The sequence below is a fragment of the Panthera onca genome, chromosome A3, assembly GCF_046562875.1.
Source record: "Panthera onca isolate mPanOnc1 chromosome A3, mPanOnc1 haplotype 2, whole genome shotgun sequence".
NCBI lineage: Eukaryota > Metazoa > Chordata > Mammalia > Carnivora > Felidae > Panthera > Panthera onca.
The window spans coordinates 101,137,557-101,164,552 of record NC_138341.1 but is presented as its reverse complement, the minus strand read 5'-3'; the positions used below and the strand labels follow the sequence as shown (position 1 = coordinate 101,164,552).

The 26,996-nt window shown below is 35.5% G+C and overlaps 1 protein-coding gene across 2 annotated transcripts in view; it reads right to left on the bottom strand.

The window, feature by feature from the left end:
• Positions 1–26,996, bottom strand: part of ESF1 (ESF1 nucleolar pre-rRNA processing protein) — a 63,749-nt gene that overhangs the window by 16,983 nt on the left and 19,770 nt on the right. For both annotated transcript variants that reach the window (XM_078444278.2, XM_078444279.2), the window contains exon 9: positions 24,917–25,078. In XM_078444278.2, coding sequence (XP_078300404.2) covers positions 24,917–25,078 — 162 coding nt within the window. The remainder of the gene's footprint in view (positions 1–24,916; positions 25,079–26,996) is intronic.

Here is a 26,996-nt window from a genome sequence, read left to right as displayed (position 1 = left end):
AATAATAAACTTAATCAAACCAAAATAAATAAGTAAGCAAACCCAGCAAGTTGATATGCAGTCAAACCACTAAAGAAAAATCCTTTGTTTAGGTTTAAATTTTATTTCTCTATACTTAAATGCTTTGAGACTCTAAGAAAAATCCTGGAACAAAATCTTCTCAGGATACAACTAATCATTCACTTTTAATAGCAAATGGTAAGTGGTCTTTAACATAATTATATCTAATTGCTCTGTTGCCCAAATAAAAAGACTGCATTCCCTGGTAACTATAGGTGACTATCAAAAATTGATTAGTAAGGCAATCCTTGTTGAAATAGGCCAGGAGGAAAGAGTTCTCATAATCTCTCAACTACTCTGTGAAATACATCCTTAAGATCAAAAGGACCACCAAGTTCTGATTCCACTTTGTATGGTTTACCTCTTTCAATGCTGTCATTTGCTCTTGTACTTCATCTCTAAATACTTCATCTCTATTTCTTATATTCTGCAGTACCTAACTTGTGTTTCTACGAGGCTTATGTAATATCTGGACAGGAGTGAAAGTGGGGAAGAAAAAGCCCTGAGGCTGACCTACCATCCATGAAGACCCTCACTACTGCCAAAGTAAAGAAAATGTGATTACTGGTGTTGTCACCTTTGATAATAAAGATGTTTGTTTTACTTTACAGTATTTTCTGGACATCATGGTTCAATTTGGGGGAGGAGGCAGCTTCAATATTTAGATGACACAATATTCATTTCAGAAAAATATTAGTGGAATGATTCAAAATGCTTTTTAAGAGAGTCACGGTCAATCCAGATCATCTTCCCAGATATTTTTTAAATTCTAAGGTGAAAACAATCCTAAGGATATAACAATTCTTTTTTTTTTTTTTTTTTCCTGGTAAGTATACTGAGACTAAGAACATTCAGCAACTTGCCTAAGAACGTACAGCTAGGAAGCTACATGACTGTAATTGCTTGGCTATCCTCTATACCATGGCCAGATACATCTAAAATGCTGGTCTGACCCAGAGAAAAGAAATGTATATAGTGGATGAATAAAATCAAAAGCTTTGGGTCTCAGTTTCTTTATCTGCAAAGAGCAGTTGGTCTAGATCAGAAGCATGCAACCCTCCCACCCACATACACCTTTTTTTCCCCCCCTCAAAGAAAATATCTGGTAGAAGTCCAAATACATAACAACTAAAAGTAGTGTTTTGGGTCTTGTGCCTCAAAGAACAGCCTGAAACAGCTGGAATAGATGATCTCTAAGGTCCCTTCCTTGGCTTTTAAGCCAAGACTTAATCTCCAAATTTCTATGACTTAGAAAAGTATTAAATTATATGCATACTCAAGGTTATGTAGATTTGTTTTTATGAGATACTGCTGGTAAGATCTCTGATTTATTGCATGCCAAATCAGAACCACAACTCTCAATTCAAAGATGTTTCTTATGAGAAAAATACAATTCACTTTACTTAACCATTTGTAAGAGATATGTGTACTGTACAAAATGATGTCCAGATCTCTGACTGAATCAACAGATACACAGCACTAAGGAAATGTAAATTGGGACCCTCATTTGGGAGAAAGCAACAAATCCTGACAAAAGACGTTGATTTCAAATAATAAAATAGTAGGTTTGTATATTATGCCTGTGGGTTAACATGCAATCAGTCTAGTCTAATTCTACATGCACAGTATTGTATTATTAAATAAGATGTTTAAATAATCTTTAAGGTATTATAGTATAATTTCTTCAAACACTAAGAAAGATTTTATTATTCCAAAATATTAAATTAATATATTTAGAGACTTTTTTTTCACCAAAAAGTATTGTTTAATTTTGATCCCTGAAGCTTAACGTGATGCTTAGAATGATGCTGAGGAAAGCTCCGTACCATTGTCTCTTTTAAGTAACTAGGACATTGTTTTGATGTGTCTCAATCACTATGAACTTCTACTACACATGTAGGGTCTTAACATTCTTTGGAACATGGGTACCTTGAGAATTTGATAAGATATAGAATCTCTCTCTGAAACACTGTACTGGAAACACTTGCATACAGCATTCAGGGGCTTATGGATACTCAAAGGTCATTTCTATATAAGGATCTAAGGGTCTCAGGCAAAGAACATTTACAGGTGCAGTGGAGGTCTACAGGAAAACAGGAGGCCAGCTCCCATAACTTCAAAACTTATTAGCACTGTGACATTTGTAGGTTCTATAGCAGGATTCCTCACTTCAGCACTACTGTCATGTTGGACCAGATAATTCTTTGTTGTGAGGAACTATCCTGTAGTTGTAAGGATGTTTATCAATATCTCTGCATTATCCATTAGATGCCAATAGCCTCAGTCATGAAAATAAAAATGTCTCCAGATATTGCCAAATGTCTTCTTGGGAGCAAAATTACCTCTAGTTGAGAACCACTGTTCTAAACAATGATTAGAAGTCATTTCTGAAAAGAAGGGCTATTTCATTACTTGTATCAGAGAAGTTATATATTATTTTATTTGGTACTTGATTATATAACATCTATTTTACTTTAGAGTTTTCTTCCAACTAAACCAAAGGCAGCTAAAGTCACCTTCTTTTGTATTCCATAATATTTAACATAGTGCCAGACACATAGTAAGTACTTAATAAACACTTAATTGATCTGTCTTGAAGGAGGAATTCTTATTTCAAGCCAACTGTTTGATCTTGTAAGTTTGGAACATATTCTCTCCAACAGAAAATGAATCAAAACTTTAGGATATAAATAAATAGCCTTTATCCCAAAGTGGTCTGGGTATGTGTGTTTAAGGACCTATAGCTGTAGAAAATTCATGAAATATTATTCTCAGAAAATATTTTAAACTTTTTTTCTGATATTTAGTTGGTTTATAACAACAAAGAAATAGTTATCTTCAGTTCAATACAGTCTGTAATTTTTTTGCCTGGCTCTCACTTAATACACCAAATGTGTATTAAGTAGAATGACAAACACATTGCAGTGAATGAACACAACACCATGATAACTTAAAAATGCTTTGTTCTCATTGTCATCATGAGGTCATTTATATCTCTTGCCACAGATCACAGTTGTTTATGCTCTGGTTCTTAAAAATATGTCCATCCCAGAAGCCTCTTGGCATATGCACAAGAACATTCTTCAGACAGTTTTAGCCTCATTTGAGAGAAGCCACTATGTGACTAAAAAACAACTTCATTATAACTGTTTTTAGTTTTGCACAAATTTGTTTTTAAAAAGTTTAAGTGTATAGCCAAGGACTGCTGAATTAGTTAAAAATAACTCAATAATCCTACAAATAAGAGGTAAAAAACTCTTTCAAAGCCAGCCACAAACAGATGATTCAATTATGACAATAACTTAAGTACAATCCATTCAAAATTATTTTGGTAGTTTGCATATATACAAAAATACTTTCAAATATGTTTTTAAAATCCACTAAAACAAGACTATATATTTCTCCTGACCTTACTCATTTGAAATATTTGAAAAGTCTTCAAGGGGCAGGACATGAATAACTTAACTCAAGTAGGTAGTATAGTTGGTTTTGTTTATAAAAACAAAATGCATATTTTAAGATTTCTGATATAGGCTGAAACTGGCACTTTTTATTTAAGTGAGGACTTAGGATCCATTGAGAATACTTATGAACATTTAATGATTCAATCTTTATTCATGGTTGTAATTCCAAAAGCAGTTTTTAAAATGTAACTAACCACCACCACCACCACCACCACCACCACCATCAGAGAGAACTCCCAACTTGGAATTCATTCTGTGTATAAGGGTTTTAGAGGAAAACCACCAGCCATCTCCTGAAGAACACTGAAATCAAAGGTATCTGTTCAAATGGGCCAGTTATCCTCAATGGGGTAGGCAGAGGGAAGAACACATTTACTTATATAATAGAAGTCACAGGAATACTTGGTCCATGTGAGTAATGAGGATCTTCCCGGTGGTATTTTTTTCTCCACAATAATCAAGTGATTATGTACTTAGGTATCCTTAAAGCATACTGGATAAGTCAAACTATCAACCTTTGAAATAAGAAAGGTAAATACTTGATATGTTTTGAACTTGGTTTAAGACTTGTTCAGAACAAGAAATTGTTTAGAACATGTTCAGAATCTGGTTCATAATTTCTTTTTTTTTAACTTCTGTAAATCCCTCTTTCTTAAATTCTTACAGTACTATATTCTTTTATTCTATACCATTTATCACAGTTGCAACTTCATACTTGTGTGATTTTTAAAATTATTATTAATGGCTGCCTCCTTTACTAGCTTGCAAGCCTCATGAAGATAGAGACCATAGCTTGTTTCCCCCCTGGCCTCGCAAGAGTACCCTGGTGGCTAGTGGAGGACCTAAACAGACACCTAATGTCTGTTAAAAGAAAAGTACAAATGAAAGGATAAACAAGTCAAATTTGTTCCCAACCTATAGATAGAGGGCAACAATGCGTGAAACTAAAAAGTAAAATAACTAGTTCGGGGAACAATAGTAAACAGTAAGAATTATCAATCAGATAGAACTGATACAAATGCTCCTTGTACACACTTAATACTGTTACAATACGGTTATACCTACTATGTGGAAACAACATAATAAAGATAATAAGGATAAAAGGGTAGAGATAAACTACTTGGACTGGAAATGGCTTCTCCCATAACATTTAATTCTGTATCTCCCAAAGCATTCAATGAGGTATCCATAGAAAATACCTAAAAAGTATGTACTGAATGAATACATGTTAATGTTTTTTGTTGTTGCTGAATGTCTAAAAACTATCAGTGGGTAGCAACTGTTTTACATTTGCCTTGAATTTGAGCTTATACTCTAAGCTCTTCTAAATCTTTTACTCTCCCTTAAGAGTGATGCCTTCCATTTATAAGTATTTTCAATTTATTATGAACCAAGCTGTCCTCACTTCTTAGAATTGAATGTTCTTAAAAAGCCGACTTCAAATACAAGACATTTGGGCCTCATTAGGGAGCTATTGTTTTCTGTATTTGTCTGTACTTTGTTTTTTTGTTTTTTTTTTTTCCCCTTTCAAGTAGTTTGTAATCACAATGTATATAATAACAAGCTGTCCTAATAATAACAGAATAAAATTCTGGCTAACTCTGATGAAGCCATTTTGCTATTTAATTTATGGCAAAGAGGAATGACAACTGTTTATTCTACCCTTATTTTTTACATGTAATGTTTACAGACAAGGTAGAAAGTTAATACATAATTTTTAAGAAGGGCTAAGATGTAAGGAAACAAAGGGGATTTTTTGGAGTCTAGTCACAATAAGAAAGCTCAAATAGAAATGTTATACTAGCTCAGAAGCAAGGACTTTCCCTTGGGGACATACATCCATCCATTATGGTCTAGCATGGATCTTGGGTTTTAATGGGCTGCTAGCCAAGGAGGCAAGAGGCAATGTTCAGTGTCTGATTATGGTGGAAGTTCCTATCAGAGACCACTACCTCGAAGCCAGGATCCTTAAGGGTACCTTCAGTGGGTGCTGCCCCTCCTCCAAAAATTTAGAGGGAATGAATACATGCCTTTTTGGGCTTTGGCTTTGAGCAGAACAAGGGAAGTAAAAACATGTTTTTTTCCCCAGAGAATTTATAACCACAAGCCTACAAATCCATGGGTTTGTGGCTAGAATTCACACTATCTGTGTGGCCCCAAATACCTCAAACCAAAAATTTGGTTTCAATTGGTCTTGGAATGGAAGTGCCCTTAGGCGTCTGGCAAATACTTTCTAAAGCACTCTCTGAAGAAGTACTTTTGACCCAGGCCCCTGAGAATTCCCATAGGTAAAGACGGATCCCAGAACAATGAGATCACAATAAAAAGCCAATATGAGCCAGAGTCCGCAGAAACAAAATAATACAAAAACCAGATCTATAACAGCTAGAGATTTTGGAATTATCAGATACAGAATAAGAAATCAGCACATTAAAAAAAAACAAAAGAGAAAATTAAAAGATAAGATTATCAAAAATATGAGACAGATTTGGAAACAAAACTTCCTCAAATGAAACATATAACTGAAATAATAAAGTCAACAGCCAAGTTAAACAGCAGCCTATACAGAGGTAAAGAAAAAAAATGAATGAACTGAAAGACAAACTGAAGCAATTACCCAGCATGCTTCATAGGTTCAAAAGTATGGAACATGTGAGTTATCAGAGATAGAATGAGAAGGTACCACACATATCAAATGGGATTTCCATAAGGAAAAAATAGAGAACATGAGGAAAACACAATATTTTAAGAGAAAGTGATTGAGAAGTTTTCAGAACCGATGAAAGATAATAATCTTCAAGACTGTGGGTATCCTGTTAACTCTACACAAGATTAAAGCTACCAAGCAAAAATATGATCTAGATAAACCAAAATGAAACCCTAGAACACTAAAGTATCTTAAAAGCCAGGGACAAAAGATAGCACTGTGGAGAAAGGCAACCCTTTCCTAGCAGGGTTCAGAAGTGGGCCCCTGGGACATGGAATTAAGATGGTGTGTTCTTTAGTTATACTGGCTTCCTCACCTGTAATTGCCAACAGGAGTCAAGGGGGAGTCTTGTGATACACAGTAAATTTGCCTCTCCCCAGAATGGGGTTAAGTAGGGGGACTACCTTGGTGCATCCATGGCAACAGAAGTAGATACCCCTCCTTCCCTAATCTTCAATACTCACAGCCTCACCACCAAAATCCGCCTTGAACCCACCAGGAATAATCTCTGTGCTTTTTATCCCTATTTTTGGTCACCCCAAAAAGCCCCTAATCATCAGGTCCCCCCTAATCTCCCATGTTCTTTTTTTTTTTTTAATTTTTTTTTCAACGTTTTTTTATTTATTTTTGGGACAGAGAGAGACAGAGCATGAACGGGGGAGGGGCAGAGAGAGAGGGAGACACAGAATCGGAAACAGGCTCCAGGCTCCGAGCCATCAGCCCAGAGCCTGACGCAGGGCTCGAACTCACGGAACGCGAGATCGTGACCTGGCTGAAGTCGGACGCTTAACCGACTGCGCCACCCAGGCGCCCCTCTCCCATGTTCTTAATCTCAGAAGTTAACTATACATCTACTTTTCTGCCACTATCTCTTCTTCCCTCCACTCTCTACCACTAAATCTCTGGAATTAACAGTGCATTAACAGTAAAAACTCAATTATTATGTCTCTGAACATTTTCTTCATCATCTTGCTTTAACTGAATTTTGGCCCTGTCCTGAAAATACTGCAAACTTCAGTACTCGCAAGTGGTTTGTTGTTGTTGTTAGAGTTTGCTTTCTTCAAAGAGCCTTCAACCAATTGTTCTGGGGGGGCAGGGTATATATGGGGGTCATTTGTACTCTTTATCCAGTTTAAGAAGTGTGGTACTAGTCCAGGGATAGACCGATTAACTAATAAGACAGAGAGCCCAGCAATAGATCCAGGCAGTTTTGTTTGTTTGTTTTGTTTATGCAGAATATATTCAATATAGACAAAATCCATGCAATTTTGAAACTCTGGTACATGACAGAGGTGATAGGTCAGATTATTGGGGAAAAGGAGAGATTATCTAATAAATGGAACAGGATAAAAAAAAACTCTATGTAGGGGCTCAGTTAGTTGAGAGCCCACCTTCAATTGGTTGAGCGTCCACCTTCAGCTCAGGTCATGATCTCATGGTTTGTGGGTTTGAGCCCTGCAGCTGGCTCACTGATGTTAGTGTGGAGCCTGCTCCAGATCCTCTGTCCCCCCCCCCTCTCTCTCTCTGCCCCTCCCCCGCTCACACTCTCTCAAAAATAAACATTTAAAAAAATCCATGTAGAAGAAGATGAAACTGGATGTCTACCTTATATCATATAAAACATCAATTCCTGATTAATCAAGGACTTAAATGTCAAACACATCAAAACTTTCTACCTTTAGTAGAAAATAAAGATGAATATCAGTCTCATCTGTATAGAAAAGGATTACTTAGATGAAACACGGAGACCATTAACTATAATGACTGACTTAGCAATATTAAAATCAAGAACTTTTATTCATTAGATAAACCTCCAAGAGAGTGTGTGGCAAGGGGTGGAGGCTGGGGAAGAGTTTCATATTGAAGAAGGACAAAGGACTGTTATCAAAAATCCTATAAAAGACAAAGGACTGTTAGACATATCACTTCCATTTCACATTTCATTTAGAGTAAAAGCTAAAGTCCATCCAGAGGTCTCAAAACCCTCTGTGATTTGGCCACCTTTCTGCCCTCATTTTCTACTACTCTCCATTCCCTGGCTCATTCTGCTCCAGTCACTTCTGCTTTAGTGTTCTTGGGCATATCAGAAATACTCCCCCTAAAGGCTTTTGCATTTATTCTTTCCTCTGCCTGAAATGCTCTTTCCCAGGATAACAACTAGTGTGTACTGTCCTTTCCATTAGGTCTTTGTGCAAACACCACTTTCTCAATGAAGCCTTTCCTGACTGTCCTATTTAAATCACTACCTACTCTCACCCCTGAACTTCCTACTCCCCATCCAGACTTTATCTTTTTGTTTCTATAGCCCTTAATCACCACTTCATTATTTTACCTATTCATTTTCTATCTTCCCTTCTCTCCTTTCTCCTAACCTCCATAACCTAAAATGTAGGACCCCATAAAAGTCTGTTCAGTGTTCCATGTCCAGAGAAAAGAAGAGTCTGGCACGCATGGCAGGAACTCAACAAATATTTGACAGTAACACACACATTAAAACCATACTGAGATACCATTACTTATATATTCAACTGGCAAAAACTGAAAAGCCTGACAATATCAATTAAAGATGAGGATAAAGAGCTTTGGGAACTCACGGAAACTACTGGTTAGAGTAAAAGCTGGGAAAACAATTCAGCACGACCTAGTCAAGGTAATTCTGTGAGCAGGCTCCACAACCAAGGAATTCTACATATACCTAAGGCATTCTCTCTCTGTGTTCCTAGGTGAGAAGTCCAAGAATGTTCACAAAGATATTGTTTATGATAGGAATAAACTATAATAACTGTCAATAGAACAGCCACATTGTTACATATCTACAATGGAATTCTGTGTAATAGTGAAAATTAATAGACCATATCTTTATATATTGATATGGATAATCTCAAAAATAGAATGTTAATAGAAAAAAGGAAATGATAGAAGGATACAGAGAAGATACTTTTTATAAAGGTCATAATTAACAAAACTGTTTAGGGATATATGTATATGTGGTAAAATGATTACACAGAAAAAGAAAATGATTAACATGAAATGTAGTTTCATAGTTTCCTCTGGTAGAGGAAGGAAGAGGTTGTAACTGAGGAGTCTCATAAAGGACCACAGATATTAGTAATGTTCTTTCATTTTTTAATTTAATTCTTAAAATGTATTTATTTAAAACCCAGTTAGTTAACATACAGTGTAGTACTGGTTTAAGGGGTAGAACCCAGTGATTCATCACTCACATATAATACCCAGTGCTCATCCCAATAAGTACCCTCCATAATGCCCATCACCTTTTTAGCCCATCCCTCCACCCACCTCCCCTCCAGCAACCCTGTTTCTTCTTTGTATTTAAGAGTCTCTTATGGTTTGCCTCCCTCTCTGTTTCTTATTTTTCCTTCCCTTTCCCTATATTCACCTATTGTGTTTCTTAAATTCCATACATGAATGAAATCATATGGAATTTGTCTTTCTCTGAGCTATTTAGTTTAGCACAGTACATTCTAGTTCCATCCCCAACATTGCAAATGGCAAGATTTCATTCTTTTTCATCGCCGAGAATTCCAATATATGTATATACCACATCTTCTTTATCCATTCATCAGTCAATGAACATTTGGGCTCTTTCCAGAATTTGGCTATTGTTGACAGCACTGCTATAACCATTGGGGTGCATGTGCCTTTTTGAATCAGCATTTTGTATCCTTTGGATAAATTAGCTAGTAGTGCAATTGCTGGGTTGTAGGGTAGTTCTATTTTTAATTTTTTGAGGAACTGTCATACTGTTTTCCAGAGTGGCTGCACCAGCTGCATTCTCACCAACATTAATGTAATGTTTTTTCTTAAGCTGGTACACAGGTGTTCATTTTATTGTTATTATTTTTAACTGCAGAATACACTGTTTACATTTTGAATTTGTTTTTTTATACAGGTAGTAAAGTATAAAAAAAGTAGTTAGTGCTTACTCTTTGACAGCTGTGTGCTAAAATTAAAATGGCTTTCAGTTGTCTTTTGTCATTTACTCTCCATCAAAATAATAAGTACTTGTACCCAGATTTTCTGGTACCAAGCCCTCTATGCTCTTTTCATAATCACAGTAAACTATTAATGCTATGACAAATTTCACTATAAGCAGGTCTCAATCTAGACAGTGTATTTGAAAAATCTACCTATAAATTAGTGGCTTGAAACTGAGCCTAACTATTTTCCTCCCTGGAAGAGTTTCTGACCACAGAAGCTATTAATATAGAAGGACATTTTGAGGCCAGGGTCCAACCAAAATTGTATTTCTAAGTCAATTAAAGAAAAAACTTTATATTACAAAAGTAAAAGGAAATGAAAAACACATCAACCTCCCTAGCATTTCAGTATTTAACAACTTTTCAAGTTAGATTTTTCTTGCTGCAACCTAAGTATTTCCTTCCACATTTAGCTGGAGTTTATATATAAGTAAACTATACACTCTGACTACTTCTAAAAAGATTTTGCAAATAACTGCTAGGTAGCAGTACCCTGGCAAACTTTTTCCTATTGCAGTATAAATGATAAATGTTTACATAGCACACTGGAATAAATGGAGGAGGCAACCAGAGAAGGAAACCAACCTGAGGGCTCTGGTTGGCCTAAGGTCTAAAGGGATCAACACTTTGGCAAATTTGTAATCCAAAGGCAGTATATTGGTTGGGAATCTCTGACACAGACTATCATTTAAAGGTTACTCTTTCAACTTTTCCAGGATGTGTAATTAACCCAGAGTCTATTTCATTGGCAATGTCCTCCATTACATTTAAAAAATTATAGAATGAGAGTGATATAGAATGAAAGTACCAGTAAAACTTAGGACTTTGGGATGCCTGGGAGGCTCAGTTGGTTAAGTATCCAACTCCTGATTTTGGCTCAGGTCATGATCTCAGTTTGTGAGATGGAGCCTCGTATCAGGCTCCTTGAGGCTCTCTATCTGCCCCTCCCCTGCTCACATGCCCTCCCTCCCCCCAGTAAACACATAAACATTTTAAAAAACCCAAAAAACTTTGGGGCGCCTGAGTGGTTCAGTTGGTTGAGCGTCCAACTCTCAGTTTCAGCTCATGATCTCATGTGAGCCCCGCATCAGGCTCTGTGCTGTGAGTGTGGAGCCTGCTTGAGATTCTCTCTCTCCCCCTCTTCACAAAGACTCACATTGTCTCTGTCTCTGTCTCAAAATAAATAAATTAAAAAAAAATTTTTAAAAACAACAACAAAACCTTAGGACTTCAATACTTCCACAGTTTATCTTATGTCAGCACTGCTTCTATTCTTAGGGATTCTTTGGTGACATAATCTACTAAGGAAACCATGACAGACCAGACATTCTTTAGGCCTCAAAAGATAGAATCTTGGAATACCAACTAATAACATGTAGGCCCAGAAGCTTGTAGTGTTCAACAACAAACACTCAAAAGATTTCTCTTGCCTTCTCTGTTTGTTAACTTCCAAAGCAGCTTATTAGTCAGAGGACAGCCTTCTCTGACATCATCACACAGGTGACCCTGGCTGCAGACCAAAATGTTCCCAACAGCCTGAGAAGTCTATGAAAGTACACACTAGGTCATCCCAGGTAAGTGCTTATTGTTTTTTTTTAAATAAAATTTCTCCAAATTCTCAAATAAAATTCACTGAACACATCTTTACGTATCTTTGTGTACACAAGAGTAAACATATACAGGTTGAGAAGAGCACTAAATGAAGATAGTAGGCACCAGATTTAATTAGTAATCCAAGGAAAATACTCTTTAAAATTTTTAATGGGTACTTAAGTTAGACACATCAAGGTTTGAAATATAGTTTTTCTATCTCCCACCTTTGTGATCTTGTGTAAGTCTGTGCCTAGTTAAGTGTTCTGTAAGATGCATTAATAATCACTAAAGAATTGCTGGAAGAATTTAATGTCATATTTTTTATAAAGCACCTAGCACAGTTTCTGATACAGAATAGGCATCCAGTAAGTGCAAATTTCTCCTCTAAGAGCATTGTATTTATTTATTTTATTGATTTTTTTTGAATTTTTTACTTATTATTTTTTATTTGAGGGACAGAGCGCACGAGTGTACACAGGAAAGAGGGACTGAGGGAAAGAAAGAGGGAATCCCAAGCAGTTTCCATGCTCAGCACAGTTGGAGATCATAACTAATCCTGCAATCACAACAATTCGGGGATGGTGACCTGAGCTGAAATAAGGAGTTAGCTGCTCAACCAACTGAGCCACACAGGCATCCCCAAAGAGCATCTTAAGATGTAATTCTTCTGGGGTACCTGGGTGGCTCAGTCAGTCAAATGTCCAACTCTTGGTTTTTGGCTCAGGTCATGATCTTATGGTTTGTGGGATCAAGCCCCACACTGGGCTTTGCTTGGGATTCTCCCTCTCTCCCTCTCCCTCTGCTCTTCCTCTGTGTTTGCTCACGTGCTCTCTCTCTCTCTTAAAATAAGTAAACTTAAAAAAAAAAAATGTAATTCTTCTTGATCAAAATTATGCATCCAAATTACTTTAACAAATATTTTAAAATCTCCCCCATGCTTCTACATAAAGGACTAACGGGAATCTAAAATGAAATCTATTTTATGACAACCAAAGCTGAAATGCTTAGAAAAATCTTGGTTAAGTCCTTTGCAGCCAGAATTCCCTATTTTATGTGAGTCAATTCTTAGGGAAGCATATGCCTTCAAAGTACATGCTTCAACTTACCACTAAGGCATATTATTTCAAACACCAAAGGGAACTCACTCAAGTCACAATTACTGGCACTCCTCTTTTGGCATACAGAGGATCAGGTTTTCAAGCTATGCCAAATAATTTAACAGATACAGGTTTTCCATGTCACTGAATGAGTAAATTGAGTTAAGGATATATCTCTTGACAGTTCATTTGATGAGTGCTATCATTAATGAAGATTATCCTAAGGGAAGAAGGTCTGCAACCTCTTTCTCGAGTAGGCAAACAATGTCTCATCAGGCAAACAGTGTCAATGTGAAATGAGTAATACAGAGCCCTTCCCACATGAAAATCGACAGATTCAGCCTGCTTAGCCTAGCCACCAGTTCAAGCCACAGACATTTTTACTGGCTTTATCTTGGACCTCATAGCTGAAAATTATCATTGCACTATATAGTCAGTGAACATCTGTCTACAATAGTCTAACCGAAAGGGCACTGAGAAAGGCTGGCAAATGTTTCAGAGAACCAGAATATGGCATATGGTCCCACAGTGGGATTAAGTTTTGTATCAAACCAAAGATCTGCAGAAAGTACATATGTCCTTTCCTTTATGTGGCTTCAAAACCTGAACCTACTGTAGAAGCTAGTTTTGATTCTGTGCAAAATGTTATTAGCATTTCTGAGGCATCTTCAGAAGTGAAAAAAATGTTTCCCAGTTAGCATCATGAATTAATAGAACTGTTTCAAGATATATGATAAGAGACGTGAAGATGTTCTACTATTAGGAATTTACCCTAGGGGCACCTGGGTAGCTCAGTTGGTTAAGCATCCGACTTTGGCTCAGGCCATGATCTCATGGTTCTTGAGTTTGAGCCCTGCATCAGGTTCTGTGCTGACACCTCAAAGCCTGGAGCCTGCTTCAGATTCTGTGTCTCCCTCTCTCTCCCTGCTCCTCCCCCACTTGCACTGTCTCTCTCAAAAATAAATAAACATTAACAATAATAAATTAATTAATTTTAAAAAGAGGAATTTACCCTAAGAAACCCCAATATAAGGTTATTATGTTATCCACAACAGCAAAACATTAGAAAGAGCCTAAAACACAACATTAGGGGAGTGATTCATCATTTATATATCAGAAACACAATGGAATGTGGTACAGGCATTATGATTATAAAGATTATTTAGAAACAAATAAAAATAAGTATGAAAAATGAAACAAAAAAAGGAGAACTGAAAATGAGGGTCTAATATAATCAATTATGTCTGCTTATAGAAAATGTATGAAAATGAATGTGTTACAGTTAAAATATGGAAGCAACCCAAGTGACCATCACTTGGATGGATAAGTAAAATGTGGGGCATGCATGTACATGTGTGTGTAATAACAAAATTATTCAGCCTTAAAAAGGAAGGAAATTCTGACATATGTTACAACATGGATGAACTTTGAAGACGTTACACTAACTGAAATAAGCCAATCACAAAAGGACAAATCTTGTATGATTCCATTTGTGAGTTACTTAGTGTGGTCAAAATCATAGAAACAGAAAGCTGAATGGTGGTTGCCAGGGGCAGGGGAGAGGGAGAATGAAAAGTTACTGTTTAATGGACACAGATTCAGTTTTGCAAAATGAAAAATAGTTCTGGAGATGGATGAGGGTATGGCTGTACAACAACATGAATATACTTAATACCACTGATGGTACACTTAAAAAATGGTTAGGATGGTAAATTTTATATGTATTTCATAACAATAAAAAATATCAAGAAAAAAATCAATGTGTTTAGTAAACATAACGTTATATGATTTTCCAGTTTCAGAAAAAAAAAGAACAGTAATGAAACTGCTGAAAGTAAGTAGTCTGAGTGGATTCTATCAGAATAACATATGGAACATGTGTGAGAAAAATGATGGTTGGCTAGCGAGGCAGTTAGCATATAGAATGATGACGTGGGGCAACCTCAAACAGAATAGGCAAAAGTTCTGCTTTAAAGACCAAAGAATTCACAACTTCAAACAAATCAGCATAGCTGTGGGCTGTGGGAAAACAATACATGAAACAAGCTCACTCTTCTTGAACTGACTTCAGGGAGATTATAAATCTGTGGCAAAAGTACTACTGTCTGGAAATAGTGGCTACAGATGCAAACAGTACAACTGAAGTGATATATGGGCAGAGAAGGAATGACTGACTAAAAAAAAGTCATCCTAGATGTTTGCAAGCATTCCAAGACAGCAGACCAATTAACCTGAAACTTCAAAACATACAGGAATTTTAGCACTTTCTGAAACTATGACTGGTATACAAAAATATCCTCAATTCTTGCTTCAGATATTTTTTTAAAGCTTTTTGGAAAGCTCTTTTTAAAATTAAGTCTTAATATTGTTAAGAGAGAAAATAATCTTTAAAATAATCCAGGAAATTCAGAGAAATTTACTGGCAACTCTATGTAGAAAATGTGCTACCAATCAATGTTTTTTAGATAACCCTAGCTGTTTTCATTTTTATTACACATTCCACAAATGATTCTTTTTTTCTTTTTTTCACATCAAAAAGTTTCAGCTTATAACCTTACAAAATCCTTACAGTCAATGTGTTAACTGGATGATTCATGGAAGGAACACACACCCTACAATTCTAGCCACTTACTAGCTGTGTACAAGACAGAATAATGTGCTGCAAACTCATTTCCATCCCATCATCAAAACACAAAGCATACTGCAAATTCTTTAGCCTAAAGTTCAGGTTTCCCATTTAATGCTTTCCTCTCCACTCAACTCAAAACTTTACACATCTGGTTATTTTAAAAGTTCCAACCAAAAAACATTTTTGTGAATACATTTCAAATAATGAATACATTGACAATGATTGGATATACTGATATAGCCAAAAGTAAATAGTGAACAGGTTTTGAGATGTATGAAAATTAAAATGTTTGAAACTGGGCTGCCTAGCAAAAAATACCCAACTGATTCAAAAACATTTTAGTTTTGAATAGAGAATAAATAATGCAAAGAACATAGGTATGTGTCATTAATGGGTCTCTGTGTTTAAGCTTCCCACTGGACACTAAACAGAAGCATGAGGGTGGAATAAAGGGGAAAAAAGGAAGGACAAAGGACAAAGTGGACACCAGAATAAAAACAGAATTACAACTGTAGAGGGTAGAAGAAAGAGTAAGTTAAGGAAGAGCTGTACCCATACCTTCTGGCTGAGTGAACTGACTGAGACAGTAAGAGGAGTCCTTGCTGCTTCTCCTCTGGCTTCCATGTCTCCTTTGAAAAAGAATCCTACAGCTCTAGGTATCAGACAAGAGCTCCCTCAAGAAATTCAGTCTCACCACATTAAAGCTTTAGTACCACCAGTACTAATCTCATTATGCCCTTTATCCCTATTTTAAACTGTCACCACAAGAAGTCTACAACTTCCGACTCATCTAATAAAGATTGAGAACATTACCATTTCTCACTCTTCCCCAACAATGAAGGCCTTCTACAAGTTAGTCAGTTACAATCGTTCATTAGTAGTCATTAACAGAATTTTCTTCATTTACCTGCTAATCTGAGTCTCACTGAAACCTGTTCTCCTCTGGGGCTTATATCCCAAATATCCTTTTTAGGTGGTGAATTTTTCTTTCCCATAGTTTGTCCTTACTACTAATTGCCACCTCCAGTCCACTGGCTGGCCCTTCTCCCTAAAGTCCCCAACTCTGAATGGCATGTTATTAGACTATACTACCTACAAGCCCTTTTTAATTTTTTTTTTTTTTAATTTATTTCTAAGTAGGCTTCACACCTAGTGTCAGAGCCCAGTGAGGGGCTTGCACTCACAACCCTGAAGACCAAGACTTGAGCTGAGGTTAAGAGTCGGATGCCCAACTGGGTGCCACCCAGGCACCCCTACAAGCTCTTCTTATTGTAGATACCTAATAACTAGTCTCTCCCCTTATATCTTGAAAAGCTAAGCCCTTGGCTCACTGCCACTCTCCAATATAAGCGCTGTCATATTGGTGATTGCAATATCTACACAGATGATCTTGGGCCTTATAGTTCACTGACCTCCTCTTTTCCTATTACTCTATACTCCATCTTAAAAACTTACTCCCACGACCATAACTAGACCATGTCATAATCCTAAATTGTAATCTCAGCATAATCTTAATTTCAAGTATCCTACTCTTCAAACACTAGCTGTAATCTTTCCATTATATTCTCTCTAGTATCTAACCTTCTGTCTCATAGGGACCTACAATCCATCGATCTTCTCACCTCTTCCCCATCCCTCATGCTCAACATACCCTCATTTTCCTCCTAACCCAATATAGATCCCTTGGTCCATCATGACAATCACTGCCTTGCATATAACTTTCAATCCCCTTACCCCTCTCCTGCTTGGTCATAGTTGGTTGACAAATCTACTAGACTGGTTTAGTCCAAATCTCCCCTTACTCCATGATTGCACCACATCATTAAATGTGGCTAAAGAAAAATATAATTATGTTGACTTATCTAACTTTACGTGAACATGAACTGCAAGTGCACCCTTATTGATGTTCAGCAGTACTATTAAATTTCCCTCTTTACCACTCTCTTAGACAACTATTTCATATCTTCTTTTTGTCCAAATCTCTATCTCCTCTCTTATCCCTACTCTCAGCTGATGACCTTCTTCCTATTTCACTTAAGAAAATACAAGCAAATAGAAGAGCACTACAAGCTGTCACTACCATTTCTACCCATTACCCTGTGATCAGACTCCTTGCCTTCTCTCTTGGTACAATGGATGAAATGCCCATGCACATAGATCAAAAGCCAATTCTTCCACTTGTGTAAAAATATTCCAACTCTTTTTGCCTACTTTAGAACACAGTTCTCTGTGCATCATCATTTTTTCCTCTCTCTGGTGGGTCATTTCTAGAAGCATGTTACTTTCCCCATACGAAAGAAAAATGCTCTCTTGATCTTACTTCCTCCTCCAGTTTCTTTCCCATTCCTCTGTGACCCAATATAGAAAAACTCCTCCAGATCTGTCAATCCATTGGTCCATAAGAAATTAAGAAAGGGGGTAGATGTTAACTAATAAACGTAGAAGGAATGACAAAAAATCAGCAGTTTTCAATGGATGGTACAATAACTTGATTCAAGCAAGTATCATCAAAGAATGCAATGCCATCAGATAGGATTTTGGGGAATAGGGTAATTTTATACATCCCACAAATTACTTACCAGTTACCAAAAAAAAAAAAAAAAGTGCCTTTACAATGGAAAAACCAGTCAGATGCCACCTTAACTGAGTGAGCAAAGTTAACAGCACAAATAATGGGACAAACTGACATCAGGAACTTCATGATATGAAGCAATGGGTAGTATACAACACCATTTATGGAGAATTCTTACCAAAACCTTTCTCTCTGAATTAACTGTGAGAAAACAATCAGACAAATCCAGATTGTGGGTATTCTATAACTCACTACTGTAGACTTTAAAACTGACTGACACAATCACGAAAGAACTATAAAGAATATTATTGGAATGAATGAGAAATTTGACTATTTATCAATATTAAATTCCTTTAGTGTGATACTGTGCTGATGTAGAAGACTCTGTTTTTGGAAGTTACATGTTGAAGTACTTTTTAGAGATGAACTGTCATGATGCCTATAACTCTTGAACAGTTAAATACTTTAGAAAAAGGAATTGTCTGTACATGCTGTCTCCAATTCCACCCCTCATTCTCTCTTGAACCCACATTAATCTTATCCCTTTCATTCCACCAAAACAGTTAAAAATCACTGGATATCTGATGATCTCCACACCGATCATTTTTAGTCTATATTTTATTGACCCATCTTTTCATTGAAATGCTTTCTTCACTTGGCTGTCTGGATACCCTACAATCCTGAATTTCCTCCTGTGGTTTTTGGTGGTTTCTTCCCAGTTGTCTTTGGATAAATCTATGTATGTTTTCCTCACCTTCTAAATGCTGCAGTATTCCAGGGATCAGTTTTTGAACTTCTTTTCTTCCTTTCTACCTATACTCACTCTTTTGGTGCTCTTCACTTTCAGAGGCGTGGACAAGGAAGATATCCAAATTCAGATCTCCAGCTATGACCTCTTTCCTGAACTCTAACTTGTATATTCAAATGTCTCCTTGACATGCCTATTTTGAGATGTAATAGGCATCTTAAAATTAACATGTGACTAAAAGAGAATTTTTGAGGTTCCTTTGCAAACCTATTCCATCCACAATCAGGAGTAGTACAATAGCCTCTTGACTGATTTTCTCCATTTTGTCCTTGCCTCCTACCTTAATCTACCCTCAAGACAGCACCCAGGATGATCCTGTTAAAAAAATAATTCAGATCTTATCACCCCTCAGCTCAAAACTCCAACAGTTTATCATCTCAATCACAGAAGAAGTTCAAGTCCTTCTGGCTCCACATTACCCGTCTGACCTCATCTATTATTCTTTTTCCCACTTACTCACTCCAGTCACACTGCTGTCTTTGCTATTCCTTAAACACAACAGATAAACTATAGCTTCCGGGCCATGTATTTGCTTTTACCTCTGCTCTCATACTCTTCTCTGCATGTCTCACTATCTGACTTCTACTAGTTTCTGCTCAAATACTTTTTTTTATTAGACTCATCTGAACATAAGATTTATGAGGTCAAGGATTTGTATGTTTTGCTCACACTGTGTCTAGAAAAGTTCCTGGCATTAGCAGGTGAGCAATAAGTATTTGAAGGAAAGTTGGAGTGCTGAAGGATATTGAGAAAAAAAGAAACAGATATCCTTTTCACTAGCATCTATTAAACCAAAGATAACTAAGGAAAAGAGGACTTCTATCATATCTAATGTTTTAAGATTATAAACAAACGTCATTATTTGTTCATATTCTAGATGGAATTTCAAAAATATTATTTACATATACCCTGTATCATCTACAACCAAAAAATTGTCACATCGATTATTTGAACCATAATGTAAGAGAGGTTATTTAACATATGAGCTAAAACTGACTATCCTTCATTTATATGTACATTACAAATTCCCTAATGAGGCACATTCACTGGTGAAGACCCAACATACATCACCTTATCTATTTATCAAAATGAGTCAGCCAGGATACATTTTTAGTAACACACTGAGATGGGAAAAATTACTCCACAAACATCAAAATAATGAACCACAACTTTATTTAAAAATTTTATCATTCAACATTTTTACTTACTCATAATACTAACTAATGTGATCGTATTACTACATTTGCATAAGGAACTAAAGTATCAACAGAAAGTCTAGTTTATTCTAGTTGTTACATCAATGTACCTGTTATCTGCCTCCTTTAATACTATACCTTTAAGGAATTAAACTCATGCTGTTACTATAGTATATAACCCAATGTAAAAAGATTAGAAGTTTAAATACTCTAAAATAAAATTCCTTTTAAAAACCAAATGATGCTAAGCAAAATTAGTCAGAGAAAGACAAATATCACATGACTTCACTCATATGATGACTTTAAGACACACGGGAACACAGATGAACACAAGGGAAGGGAAGTAAAAATAATATAAAAACAGGGAGGGGGACAAAACATAAGAGACTCTTAAATATGGAGAACAAACAGAGGGTTACTGGAGGGGTTGTGGGAGGGGGATGGGCTAAATGGGTAAGGGGCATTAAGGAATCTACTGAAATCACTGTTGCACTGTATGCTAACTAATTTCAATGTAAATTAAAAAAAATAAAATTTAAAATAGTGTAAAAACAAACAAACAAACCATATTCCAACAAGTGTTAGTGATTAAGGATACTTATTTTTCTGAAAAGCTTAATATTTTGGAAATTCAAGCCACAGAACATCTAGTAAATGAGATAGTATAATCTCATACTGACCCTTTGTGGTTTATTGAAGTATAACATAAAATCCCTGTGGTTCCAGGTAACTATTACTGGGAACACACATTTTGCTGAACACAAATCCACCAAAATTCACATATGACATGAATAGTACTGTAGCTTATCAGGTACCTTTATAAATATCTCAGTTTCAGCAAGAAAGGTATTATTAGTCCCACTTTCCAAACAAATAAACAGATCCTGAAGATTAGCTTATTTGTGTCATTTACTATATACATTATATAAAAGGCCCTTTATATTTACACACATGCACATTTATGCAGATACTCGTGTGCATGCACATACCAAGGATTCACAGATAGCAATACTCTATTTGAGACTTTCAAAAATACTATGGCTAAAGACTTAAAAAATATATACTATATATTAGAATATCAACTGTCCTCCATTCAATTAGCAGTAAAAAAAAGAATATATTTGGGGTGCCTGGGTGGCTCAGTCGGTTAAGCGTCCAATTTTGGCTCAGGTCATGATCTTGTGGTCCGTAAGTTTGAGCCTTGCGTCAGGCTCTGTGTTGACAGCTCGGAGCCTGGAGCCTGTTTCAGTTTCTGTGTCTCCCTCTCTCTCTCTCCGTACCCTGCTCATACTCTCTCTCTCAAAAATAAAGTTAAAAAAAAAAAAAAAAAAAAAAAAAAAAAGAATATATCCAATTTTGATGGTAAGTCCACAAAACTGGCACTTTTACTTATTGCTAAAGGCATTATAAGCTAGTACAACCCTTTTGGAAAACAATTTGGCAATTATCTCAAGACACAAAAAGTATTCATGCCTTTTCCTAGTAATTCCATTTCTGGGAAGTTATCCTATAAAAATAATTCAAAATATGGAAAAAGCTATAGATTATTTATAACGTCCTAGATGCTTGGCATCTGAGATTTAACATTTGAGGTTTTGACACTGGTAGTTTTAACAACTTGTGAGAGAACCACAGGTTGATCCACAGCATATGTCAAGTTGCTATGTGAATGAGAAAGTCACAGAACTACCAAGTGAGCTTGACTGCCAGTATTTAGCTTTCTTTGTGGTCTGACTGCTCTCTAGATGCTCAGAAACATTTCTAAAATGGGGACAGAGGGAATGGACATGTTCATTAAAAAACTGTTTAAAAGTAAAAAGCCCTATGGGGCACCTGGGTGACTCAGTCGGTTAAGCCTCCGACTTTGGGTCAGGTCATGATCTCATGGCTCTTGAGTTTGAGCCCTGTGTTGGGCTCTATGCTGACAGCTCAGAGCCTGAAGCCTGCTTCAGATTCTGTCTCTTTCTTTCTCTGCCCCTCCCTTGCTCATGCTCTCTTTCTCAAAAAGTAAATAAACATTAAAAATAAAAGGCCCTAAAATAGTAAGCCAGTTACTTGGCTGGTGATGAATGTGAAGAGTCTAAGAAAGTACTGATATTTTTAGGTTAAAATTAGTAATGGTCTTCAGTCACATTTCTTTCCAATACCTTAAGTCTACCAGAGTGAAAGATCAGAAATATGATTAAGTGTTCAACAACAGAGAGATGATAAATCAATCCATCTAATCACTCAGTGGCTGAATTAGGGTACTGGAATTAACAGACAATAATTTTTCATTTTACATTTTCAAGATATTTTCTGTGACATTAATATTACATCTAGAAATTAAACTCAAGATTAAAACGTACTGCTACACAGAAAAAGGAAGAGTTCACATTTCATTTCATAAGGTCTGCACTACCCTGATACCAAAAACACTGCAAGAAACAAAAACCATAGACAAATATTTCTGATTAACATAGGTGTAAAAAATCTAACAAAACATTACTAAATTGAATTCAGGAATATGTAAAAAGGATAATACACCATGACCAAGTGAGGTTTAGCCCCAGGAAAACTGTATTACTTATATCTTCCAGGTATAAACAAGTATAAATATCACTTTTTTGTAATTTCCCTATATAACTATATTAATGTAGACAAAAGTTTGATCTGGTCCACTTGACAAAGCTGAAGTATTTGCTATAAAACTTCTCAATCAAGTTTATTATAAATCTGCTTTCTCAGTCAATTCAACACTCCAATTCAAAATGTTCATTTTAGGGGTGCTTGGGTGGCTCAGTCATTTAAGCGTCCAACCCTTGATTTTGGCTCAGGTCATGATGCCATGGTTCATGGGATTGAGCCCCACGTCAGACTGCACTGACAGTGCAGATCTTGCTTGGTATTCTCTCTCCCCCTCTCTGCCCCCCACCTGATCATGTGCATGCATACTCTCTCAAAATAAAATGATAAAAACATTAAAAAAAAATGTTCATTTAAAATATCTTCATTCAATGAGTTCATTCTAAGATTAAACTGTAATTACAATGTATTTTACTTAAAAGACAGAATTCAACATTCCATGGAATTATAAAGTAAAGAACCTCAATCATAAAGTGAAAGATGTTCTTCACAAACATTCTCAAGTGGAATGGTTAGATCACCTTATTGTGAGACTTACTGAAAAGAGCATCTAACCCCTTAAAGCAGCCTCTTTGATTTTTTTGGTGGATAATTCTAATGATGAAGAGAATTACTCTTTATATTAAATTAAACTCTACCTTCCTTCAATTTTTACTTACTAGCAGAAGTACTGACTTCTGAGATAATAAGAGCAATTAAGTCTTCATTAATACAGTCATCCTGCAAATACTTGAAAATAACCAGTAAGTCACTTTGTAGACTTTTCCTCTCCAGGCTAAACTTGAGTTCTCCCAACTGTTTCAATAACACTACTAAATTTCATTTTTCTTACCACCATTTCCTGCAAAAGACAAACATTTAAAATAAATGGGCTACAACGTAGCACCACATTCCTACAGGAATATGCAGGAGATGTGTCCACCCTAGGAATTTTATTACACTAGTCAAACAACTACCAAGTATCAAACTATGCTAGTTTCCCCCCCAATAAAAATCTACACAAACATTACCAGTGAAAAAGCATACTAATTGTATGAAATAGATACAATTGAATATAGAACACTTAATTTTTTTTAAGTTTTATAATTTTTTGAGAGAGAGAACAAATGTGCATGCATGTGTGTGTGAGCAAGAGAGAGGCAGAGAGAGAGAATCCCAAGCAGGCTCCACACTGTCAGGGCAAAGCCTGAAGGTGAGGCTTGATTCCATGAACCGTGAAATCAGGACCCGAGCCAAAACCAAGAGTTAAACTTAACCGACTGAGCCACCCAGGCACCCCAAGAACAATTGATATTCCTACAAGTTGTTAATACTCTTTGATCTAGAGATGAATTGTGGGAAAAGAACTGAATCCTGGTCAAAAATTATACCTATCTTTAAAAGATATATGTGTATGTTGTACACCTGAAACTAACAACACTGTATATTAACTATACTGGGATTAAAAAAAAAAAAAAAGATATATATGTATGTAAACAGCAGTAATCTGCAAAAACAATATTGGTTCCAAGGGTACATGTTGCTTTTCTCAGGTTGCTGAAAAAATGAGTATGCTAGAAAACAATCCTCATTTATAATAGCTTTTATCTTTGTTTAGCTTTGACATGGTTTTAATTAGTATTGTACTACTCTAAAAAAACTGTTGAGCCCTTCAAGGCAGTTATAAAAATCACTTACTATATTTCTTTGACTCTTCACAGCAAAACTGAGATGGAAAACTATGTATTAATGTATTTTGTGCTAGTGAAACCTCACTAATTAAGGTCTAACAGGGGTTATGGGAGAAAAGTACATTTACGAATTACATATTTTAAAAAGAAGTTAATGACCTTAGAACACATGGTGCCTGTATTCAAGTTTGTACATCCTAACAATACCGGAATCAAACCTAGGAAAGGTCTATCTTCATAAATGGACAGAAATACTTTACAGTTAGTAAATCAAAGAAACCAAGAATAAAGTGGCAAGAGTCCATAACACTACTCCCTAAAAAAATTAAATGATGTATGCAAATACCATGTTAACTTCCTCACCAAAATATTCCTGGAAAATAAGATTTGTTTTTGTTTCTAAGAGTTATTCTTCTTTTCTTTCATATCTAAAATACCCTCAATATCCTGAAATGAAGAAAAATAAATGAACATAGTAAGTATATAATTCTTACCTGGAACCCACTTAATTTCCATTTCCATATCATTTTCTTTGCCTTTCTTTTCTTTTTCTTGAATAACTTGCAAGAGCTGTTTGTATTTAGCAATTTGTTCTTCATCATCCTTCTGACTTTTCTTTGTTTTCCCATCTTCTTCCATACTGACTTTATCATCACCTAATAAAAAAAATCAATTTCATCTAACATACAGAAATAATTGACATTTAAATCTAGTATTTAAATCTGTGTCACAGTCACTATAGCACCTTCTAAAAGATGTTGTTAGATATAATGCAAAAACAGAATACCAAAATCAGACAAATTTCTTAATATTAAATGAATTCATTGAAAGAATTAGGTCTTGTTTATAATAAAAATCATTTGCAATATAAGTTCTAAGTAGTGTACTTCGAAATCTCTCTTTTATTACAATTCATATTTCAAAATAATTTTATAGACATGTAACATCCTTGGACTTCTCTTCCTTATAAATAAGACAGCAGAGATAGCTTTTTATCCCTCTTTACGTCTTCCACCATCTGGCATAGTGGCTTTAAAATGTTATGGTCAATACAAGGGTGAATGTTGTTGGGATGCATGTGGTACATGGATATAACTGTTATACTGAAGAGACAGATAAAGGAAGCTGCTTGTAGTCCAAAATGAACAATAAAGAGTCTTTTCCATTTGATAGGCTTACTCTCAGGATCTCATTAATACACTGAGAATAAAAGCAAATAAATTAGAAGTTAATTCAATTAATATCCCTCTGTGGAAAAATATCCACATTTCCATGTCTTAATTTATAAAAATAATAATTAGAATACAAAGGAACAATATAAAATTCAGGGCAACAAATACCAAAGAAAACTAATACGTGAAAAGTTTGTCCGGTCTATATTTCCACTGTAATTTTCCAAGTCAAAAACATAAATTAAGAACCTAGGTTTTAATGCAAAACATACAGACTTATTGAATTGACTAAATGTCCCTGGTAAAGGAAAATTTAGAAGCAGCATAATGAAGACCCTCTCTTCTATAAGCTATGGCTAACCGGTCACTAAAAATGTCTAATATCATCAAACATTTAGCTGTCAAACATCAATGTTAACAGATTGTCCTCACATCTTAAAAAAGGTGACATGGAAAAAACATTGGTCAAGTAAATGTTTTCATAGTTTTTTTCTCTAAATGAATAAAAAAATAGTCCAGGACATTCTTTCCATCCTATCACACTTTTATATTTTCACTCAAACAGCTGAAATTCATCTTTTTCCTGTTTGTGCTTTGTGCCACAAAAATAATGTTGGATAGAATTCTGTCATGTATCCCATAACTCAATGGATAAAACATCAGGAACACATTAACAAAATGGCAATGTATTTCTTTCTATTAAAAGCTTACTTCTGAAAACATAATTAGAAGCAAGCTCCTTCCAGGTTGAAATTTTAGTGGTAAGTCTCTGATGGCCTACTTTAAATTGATTTTTTCCAGTACTAAAATTTTACTTTCCAAAGCTCTAAAATGTGGGATAATTCATGTAAATCTGTTTTTTCCCAATTCAAGGACAATACTTTGTGAGAGCCTTAATACTATATAAAGAATAAAAAAAGTAGTCCAACAGTAAGAAGCCCTGTGATGATCTTTTATAAACAACACCAGGAACATCTAGTAACTCTAAAGCATTCAAAAATACTAATGTATCTATCAGAGGCACTACACTGCAGATTAAAGTAAGCTGGCAATCAATTAAAATAATGAAGAAAAATGCATGCTTTTAAAACTTAATGAGTAGTATATTTAAAACAAAAAGCCATTAATTCTTAAAGTTTTAGAAGTAAAAATATATGATACATGGTAGTATGGTAAGCACTTTGTGACCATTATCTCAATCTTTCCAAACATGAGCCAGGTACTATTATTATCCTCATTTCATAGCTGTGGAAAGAAAAGCACAAGGGCTTAGGAAAGTTAACCTATGTAACTTTACTATGTGGTAAACTCAGGATTTGAAACCAGTGGAGCACAAGATCTTAAAAATATACTACACATCACATTTTTGTCCAAATGTCAGTATCATTTCAAGTCTAGGTCA